The 8,912-nt window shown below is 36.6% G+C and overlaps 1 protein-coding gene across 1 annotated transcript in view; it reads right to left on the bottom strand.

Annotated features, from left to right (window-relative positions):
- Positions 1–661: 661 nt before the first annotated feature.
- LOC132560857 (adenylate cyclase type 5-like) overlaps positions 662–8,912 on the bottom strand; it is a 42,332-nt gene continuing 34,081 nt past the window's right edge. The window contains exons 10-18 of the mRNA XM_060225561.1: positions 8,775–8,859; positions 7,922–8,038; positions 7,226–7,560; positions 6,397–6,538; positions 5,786–5,905; positions 3,884–4,030; positions 2,500–2,701; positions 1,830–1,954; positions 662–811 (exon numbers count right to left, since the gene is read on the bottom strand). Coding sequence (XP_060081544.1) covers positions 662–811; positions 1,830–1,954; positions 2,500–2,701; positions 3,884–4,030; positions 5,786–5,905; positions 6,397–6,538; positions 7,226–7,560; positions 7,922–8,038; positions 8,775–8,859 — 1,423 coding nt within the window. The remainder of the gene's footprint in view (positions 812–1,829; positions 1,955–2,499; positions 2,702–3,883; positions 4,031–5,785; positions 5,906–6,396; positions 6,539–7,225; positions 7,561–7,921; positions 8,039–8,774; positions 8,860–8,912) is intronic.

Here is an 8,912-nt window from a genome sequence, read left to right as displayed (position 1 = left end):
AATTTTCGCCCTCATCTTGAATTCACCCTTCCTGATCAGGCACACAAAGGGCGAAAATCAAACAGAGGCAAACATTTCCAGGCATATGGTTTATCTAATGACAACAGTGTCAAGTGAGCTTATTAAAGGACAGTAAAAAAGTGGTTGTGGAATTTCTTCAGAAGTATATGTGGGTGGGCAAATTACCTTCCATACATATATATTTGTATGTGTGTATATATATATATATAAGGCAAATGCCAAATAAATGCACTTTTACCCTCTAAAGCTAATTAACATGAGTTTTCTCCCAAGCAAATACTTTCTAGTAAATCTATCACTGTTAAGCTGGCAACGGGCCTAATACATGAGTATCGTGTAAATAAAGATATGTACAAATACTAAATAGATAAAAAAAATAATCTGGATGACAAGTGTTAAGAGCTACCATGATCATTACAAGGCAAGTTTCTCTTTGGACTGACAAAGTTTGGGAGTTGCTTCCCTTAGACTATAAAACTCTTCAATTTCTTCAAGAATTCAGCATTGCACAGGCCACGAACACTTTGCATCTATTACCCATCCTTGAGAACATGTTGAGTTCTCAAACAAGAGAAATCTCGTATTGTCATGCATAACTTTGCTTAACAAATTTGATTTAACTGCAGAGAGAGTTAAAATATTATGTTTGCATGACTTTGTGACTTTTGCCATCTGGACGTCCGGTCAGGAAGTACGTAGTCATATCCCCTTTGCCCTTGACTTTGACTATGCCGCGACACTTGAGTTCATATCCTCGGACAGAAAGAATGTTGTACATGTCCTGTGTTACCTATAAATATGAATAATCACTCAGCTTTACAAAATTCAATTTCTAATTACGCGGGAAAATTTTATAAATATACACAATAAACCTGTATAATAATGGATGTTTATCCGAGAGTTTCCGATTTTAATAACCTGCCTTAATTGTTTCTGAATTTAACGATTTTTTGAAACGTATACATATTGAATATTTCAATGATTTAAATTATAATTCATTCAAACAATATATTATGCAAGACACAGTTTTTGACCTCTTCATAATTTGATTGTTTCAAGCAGTGTTAAAAGAAACCAGAACTAAAAGGAAAGTCTATAGACAGGAATGGACGGACCAGACTGACACAGGTTATACACACTTTGCCATTTTAAAGTTAATTCATCAACTAATTGATAAGGAAGAAAAGGACAACTTATAAAAAACATCAAGAAAATACCAACATGACAACATAATCATAACCCAAACTCAAATTCCATAAAACTAGGGCAAAATATGGACAAAAGACAGATTTACACCGAGACTCCTGAAAAACGTACGAGGAGAGTAAAACCAGGTGTTCCGGAAGAGTAAGTGTCTTCTGCTTCATCGATGACACCCGAAATGTAAACTTTAGTCAAATCAAAGTAAGTAATGTCACATTCTCAAATGAGAACAAGGTATACAACAACGACACCAACAGGCAAACTAATGAGTATCAAATACGTCCAGATTCGTGACACAAAAAGAAATACCTAGGATGAATATTTTTCAATGAGATCACTATGGCGACCATAAAACTTCTCCATAATTTTCTACAACCTGTAGCCTTTGAACTTTTTGGATATTATTGTATAGCCTTTGTATATATTATCTCAACTCGAACTAATTGTCATTTTTCTTATCCTAACTGTGTTGTAAAAATTTACCCTGTTGATGTTAACAATTCAACACATCACCAGGACACTGATGATAACCTCTAGCAGTAGGAAAAGTCGCAGAGACCAAAAACATTTAACCAATCAACCATATCATCAGAAACCTGACCTACCTGTATGCAGTTAGGTAGCCCTGTACTGTCCATTCGACTGGCTACATTTACACTGTTCCCCCAGATGTCATAATGAGGCTTGCGAGCACCAATCACGCCGCTTACAACAGGTCCCACGTTCATTCCTAAAGCAACATAAAAATGACTCCAGTTTATTTAAAAGCAATTTAATCTCCAACAAATAACCTAAATGGTTCAGGTATGAAATAGGAATTTTGACAAATTTAAATATTCGAATGTTAAAATTACCAGAATTTTATTTTAGGAACGACGCCGATTTTCTATGCATTTTAAAATAAGGTACATCATAAAATTTCATTTCGTTTAATTTCAAGTTTTATATTTTTATCTTCATTGTTTATCAGAGTTTTATTCTGTTTGAAACAGAATACCAACAGTGGAAACAGAGTTCAAAATTGTAGAAAAATGCATACTGATATTTAAATATTCTGAGTCTCAAGCCGTTTAAAAGAATATTCATAAACGACAATGTTCATGATTTCAATGAATATAAAAATAAATCAACAGTAAGTTGTCAGCTGATAAAATTTTTTTAAAGGTCTATTGACATTTATGTGTAAGTAATATCAACAATTTTTATTGTAAGTTTACTCAGAGGGGTACCATTAAATTTAATCTGGTTTTTTTTTTTTAAGTAAAAAACACTGACCAATTCTGATTTTGAAGTTGTTGAAGGAATGCTCATTGACATAATGCAGTTGTGCCTGAATAGCGAAGGCATATTCCGCCAGAGCAATAACGTGACTCATATCAGAGAAGTTAGTCTGTGGTGTGAGTCCAGATGCAGCCATATAGGTTGATCCAATGGTCTTGATCTTCTCGATACACCCAAATTTCTCGTCACCAAGTACCTGGGAAATGTAACCATAAGACTTAATGTATTGGTCAACAATCTCAGTAACCTATCACATAGGAAATAAATATTTATAGGTATGCTGAATTTAGAAAATGTCTCTTTGATATGATTGCCCTTGCTCCCATGCATATATGTATCATTTTTGAATAAACTGGCAGAAGTTGTCAAATGTGACCTTTGACCCTTTACCCTTGACTGATCACCACCTAAATAAAATAAGGTGTAGAACCTGATGGTATGATGGTATGATGGTATGAAGAAAACCTTAACAACAGGCCCAGTGATTTCAAATGTAATCTGACTATCATGATCTATATAGGATATAACAACAGTGGTAGTGGTAGGAACACTTATTACATCTTTAAAACAGTCTGAAAGATTTTAGCAGTAAAGGTGAAAACATTCTTCATTTCAGTTTCGTAACATTCTCACAAAAACTTCAGCTCAGTGGCACCAATGGAATTGAATCAGGTCTTTTTAAGGTTACAGCTCAATTGGACTAACTCCAAAATATAATAGTTAGTCAGGATCATTTCAGGTAAATTTCTGCTAAATTCCACTGGTGGAACTTGAAAAAAAGTTTAAAATGGGTATTATCCAGGGAAACCATGATTGCATTATCATGTTTCAAAATGGCCACCATGGCTGCAATATTGAACTTCTGACAAGGTCGAAATCTTTTTCAGCTTCCCTTCCTTAACATTCCCACCAACTTTCAGCTGAATGGCACTGGTAGAATTTGAAAAAAAAGTTTAAAAGAGGTGTTCCGAGAATACATGATTGTGCAATCATGTTACAATACAGCTGCCATGGTAGCCATATTGAACTTTTGAGAAGGCAAAGAAATAATAACACTTTGTCACCAACATTTCGTCTGGATCATATTTCATGTCAAGTTTCAGCTCAACCCCACAGGTGAAATCTGAGAATAAGTTTAAAATTTTAAACATTAAGAACAGCAGATGGCACATGGTAAATGGGGCACAAAGATGGACTAAACACATTGTCAGATGACCTAACAAAATGTATTCAGAGATTTTCAAGAATATTGATATACCTATTTGGAATGGAACAGGCCTCCCCCCTTTCCCTATAAAAGGCAAAGGCACACACAAATTGTTATTTTTGACACATTTTCTTAACAATATGTGAATTTCATTTGTAAACATTGTCATACCTCATCAAAGTCAGCGATGATTTCATTGAGGAGACGCAGACACTCTACACCCTCATTGTTTCCCTCCAACTCCATGTAGAACTCGGAAAAGTTAGTGATGGATGCAAACATGATACACGAGTTCTCTGAATCCATGTAGTACAAGTCCTTCAACACATAAACAGATTGTAAGCCTTAAAACAAACATTGTAATAACTGTTTTGTCTGTAACAAATCTCAATGACCAATTTGCCTGTAAAACAACCAATTTGTCTGTAAAATGACCAATTTGTCTATAAAACGACCAATCTATCTGTAACCAATCGTAATCACCGATTTGTCTGTAACCAATCGTAATCACCGATTTGTCTGTAACCAATCGTAATCACCGATTTGTCTGTTACCAATTGTAATAACACAGAACCTGTATTGTATGCCAGTCCTAACTCGTTACTGTAGTTTAAATGATTAATATTGATAAAAACAGTAAAGGTATTGTAATATGCTTTGTATTACGGAATAACAGTAAAAGATGACCTGATCTATTTTCAGAATTTTGTCTATCTATTATCTGGTATATCTGTTACACAAGTGTCAATACAACAAATGATCTCAATGACTGACTAAACCACTGTCCATACCCACTGGCCACACCCACTGGCCACTCTCACTTATCCTGCATGCCTAAATAGCTATATCTACTGGCTGACTCTGCCTGTCACACCCATAGACCTCACCTAGTGACTAAATCTACCTGCCTGCTACATCAAGTGACTCAAATTACCTACAACCCCACACCCCACTGTCCTTACCTTCTCAACACAACCCCACACCCCACTGTCCTTACCTTCTCAACACAACCCCACACCCCACTGTCCTTACCTTCTTAACACAACCCCACACTCCACTGTCCTTACCTCCTCAACACAACCCCAAACCACACTGTCCTTACCTCCTCAACACAACCCCAAACCCCACTGTCCTTACCTTCTCAACACAACCCCAAACCCCACTGTCCTTACCTTCTCAACACAACCCCAAACCCCACTGTCCTTACCTTCTCAACACAACCCCACACCCCACTGTCCTTACCTTCTCAACACAACCCGAAACCCCACTGTCCTTACCTTCTCAACACAACCCCACACCCCACTGTCCTTACCTTCTTAACACAACCCCACACTCCACTGTCCTTATCTTCTCAACACAACCCCAAACCCCACTGTCCTTACCTTCTCAACACAACCCCAAACCCCACTGTCCTTACCTTCTCAACACAACCCCACACCCCACTGTCCTTACCTTCTCAACACAACCCCAAACCCCACTGTCCTTACCTCCTCAACACAACCCCAAACCCCACTGCCCTTACCTTCTTAACACAACCCCACACCCCACTGTCCTTACCTCCTCAACACAACCCCACTGTCCTTATCTTCTCAACACAACCCCAAACCCCACTGTCCTTACCTCCTCAACACAACCCAAACCCTTCTGTCATTATCTACTTTACACAACCTTAAACCCCTGTGGCCTTACCTAGTTTACATAATCTCAAACCCCTGGTGCCTTACCTTCTTTACACAACCTCAAACCCCTGTGGCCTTACCTACTTTACACAACCTAAAACCCCTGTGGCCTTACCTACTTTACACAACCTTAAACCCCTGTGGCCTTACCTAGTTCACATAATCTCAAACCCCTGTGGCCTTACCTACTTTACACAACCCTAAACCTCACTAGCCTCTCCTACTTTACACAACCCTAAACCTCACTAGCCTCTCCTACTTTACACAACCCTAAACCTCACTAGCCTCTCCTACTTTACACAACCCTAAACCTAACTAGCCTCTCCTACTTTACACAACCCTAAACCTCACTAGCCTCTCCTACTTTACACAGCTCTAAACAATGTCAGCTTACCTCATCCTTTTTGTAAGTATTTTTCATGAAGTGTTCTGCGACATTAATAGGAAGGATGTTTGTTACAAGCCTCTTATTATAGGCTCGAAGGCTTTCCATTTCTTCTTTCTCATCCGTTGCCTACAAGATAGCGATAAAATTATTCGTACATATGAAGATTCATCAAGATTTTATACCATCATTCCTGAAATAGTCATGCCATCATGTTCTATAACAAAGACAGAGGACTGACAAAGGAACAATAGCCATCTTCACAAGCACTAACTTTTATCCAATATGATACAATATCAAATCATGACAAAAAATGCATTGTAAATTAGAGAAGCAGGAATATGACTATACAGAAATAGAAACATCACTTTAGGGACATTATTATAAGACAGCATTGATATGTAAAATAGTGAAATTGAGGGATGTTTTTAGTTGTTCTAATAAAGCTCTTTGATAAATTCAGATTTGCAAGAAAAGCAAAAAGAAGTTGGTGATGGGCACTTACCTGAATGGATCGCTTGTACCGGAAAATTGACCTGTGTTGACTGTTAATTACTTGGCCATCTAATTATATTTACCTTTACATTATAGAAAAAACCTGTCAATCTAGCTATATTTACCTGTACTTTCCAGAGAAAATCCAATCTGGAAGTAGATTCCACCTGTTGTGTTTGTACAAAAAGAATTCCAACCAGCACCACAAGTACAGCGACCGTCTCCCACTTCAGAGGGATAAACGAAACAGGGTCACCCAGCTCCTTCCTAATACATAGAACACACCTGATTATTACACCTTACATGTACCTGGAGCACTATCAACATTAGGAAACTGTTACTTTGACCAGCTATTTAAAATCAACCCACGGATGTCAGATAAATTTAGATCACAAAACAGATTCAAATTCAGTATTTTTGTATACCCAATCAATTTCATTGCCATTTTTGTGAACTGCAGATGAATTTTTAGATCATCTTATTTCCATTTTGTCAGTGACTTCAGTACCTAGAAAAAACACCTAATTCCGTTATCATTCAAAGTTTGCGGGAAGAAATGTTTAATGATATCCTAAAAACAAGTTTGTATGGTACCATATGTGAAAACACCTCTATGTATATCGTATTTTATTACATACATATTTTCATAATATTTTATGTTTTTTTTTCATCCTACAATCAAATTGCTATGATAATTTTTTTCTGAACTGATAGACTTGTACAGGTAATTGATATACAAATGTGTATATGTTTTTCTAAAATCTAGACAAATTTGTATGTGTGATGATTTTTTTTGTATTCTTTGCCAGTTTCAACAATCATTTTCAATATTACATTCCAATTTTTATTTTTAAAAGTGAAATTAAATTTTAATACCAGGTCTAAAAACTTCATCTACGGGTACAATTTATAACTAATTTGTAAAACACAAGAAAACAAAAAATTTCTACTTACCCACTTTCTGCGACCAATAGTAAATCCCGATTGTCATACAAATTTACAAAGAACACTTCCACTAAAATACAGTACACTAGTAACATTACAAGCAATACTATAAGCTTGAACACACTACTGGCTTGTACGTATACTGCACAGCCAATCATAGCCAGCATAACACAGAATGTAAAGTGTTCAGGGAAATGTGTTGTCGCGTCTGATTGGTGACAAATATTAGTTTCTGATGCTCGTGTGATATTAGCCAAATGTACCAAGCTTAAGTTGAAACTTGAGGGAGATGCGCCGTAGTAGGATGAAAGACATTCAATGTAACTTGTGGTTCCAAGGAAAAACTGAAAAAAAAATCAATTTTCATCAGATTTGGACATGCAAAACAGCAGAGGAAGGTATATAGGTTTAACAATTCTGGAAACAAATGGGTCTTATGAAGAACGTCTATTCAGAACAAAAGAAGGATTTTTTTTTTTCTGAAATGGGAATCCAAAAACATGCATCATTTGTTTGTTTGTTTTTTCTTTTTAACAGGAAAAATAAAAATAAATATAATGTAGAACTCTCTGGCATATGAAAATAAAAATAGTGTAAAATTGGAAAAAATTAGAACTCTTCTACATTGGAGGTACAATATACAAGAACGGTGACATGCTTAATGACACAATAATATTTATTTTACAATAAATACAGTTAACAAACCATGGCAAATATAGATGCCACAAAGAGAATGGAGACGGCCAGCGTGGTCACAAGTTGGTTTAACCACTTATTGACTGCAATCTTAGTGGCTGCTGACCGCAGTCCTTTAGGCATGTACTGAAAAAAATAAACAAAAACTTGAAATACAATGACCTGCAGTTGTAGTATCATACTTGATAGACTTGAATGAAGTGATCTGTTATCCTTAATTATGAATGTGGAAAAAATTAATGTATTATATCATTATCATTAAACAAAGACTGCTAAAGTTTACTTAATCCAAAGAAACAATGTAATATTTTAAGAACAAGAGGCCTACAGGCCTAAACGATCATCAGTCTATATACTTCCTCGATATCTGATTTCTTTTACATCTTGGATTGAAGTAAAAAAATGCTGAAATTTCAGTCAAATTCATCCCTGATCTACTGACTCCACCACTTAGGCCTCTGAGGTGGGGTATCCACCAGTCAGGCCTCTGAGGTGGGGTATCCACGTCTCAGACCTCTGGGGTGGGGTATCCACCACTCAGGCCCCTGGGATGGGGAATCCACCAGTCAGGCCCCTGAGGTGAGGTATCCACCACTCAGGCCCCTGAGGTGATGTATCCACCACTAAGGCCTCTGAGGTGATGTATCCACCACTAAGGCCTCTGAGGTGAGGTATCTACCACTCAAGCCCCCGGGGTGGGGTATAGACCATAATAATTTGCAGTTACATGGTACACATTCATTTCAGACTGTTAATGACAGACTTGTAAAGGTGTTTTTGTTTGGTTTTAAATGCAGTCAGTTCACAGCATGTAGAGAAATCTCATATCTAGTAATGCACATACATGAGCCGAAAAATTTACCTGTGATGACTCTGACAGTACTAAGAGAAACAGAATGATGACAATGATGAAACATAATGGAAAAAATATTGCTAGAACTGTTGATCTGTAACAGAAAAAACAAAACATAAATTACAAGAAACTTTGTCATTGTTATGA

The sequence above is a fragment of the Ylistrum balloti genome, unplaced genomic scaffold, assembly GCF_031769215.1.
Source record: "Ylistrum balloti isolate Yb309-2 unplaced genomic scaffold, AGI_CSIRO_Ybal_v1 Utg371124, whole genome shotgun sequence".
Lineage (NCBI taxonomy): Eukaryota > Metazoa > Mollusca > Bivalvia > Pectinida > Pectinidae > Ylistrum > Ylistrum balloti.
This window is presented reverse-complemented; position numbering and strand designations above follow the sequence as displayed.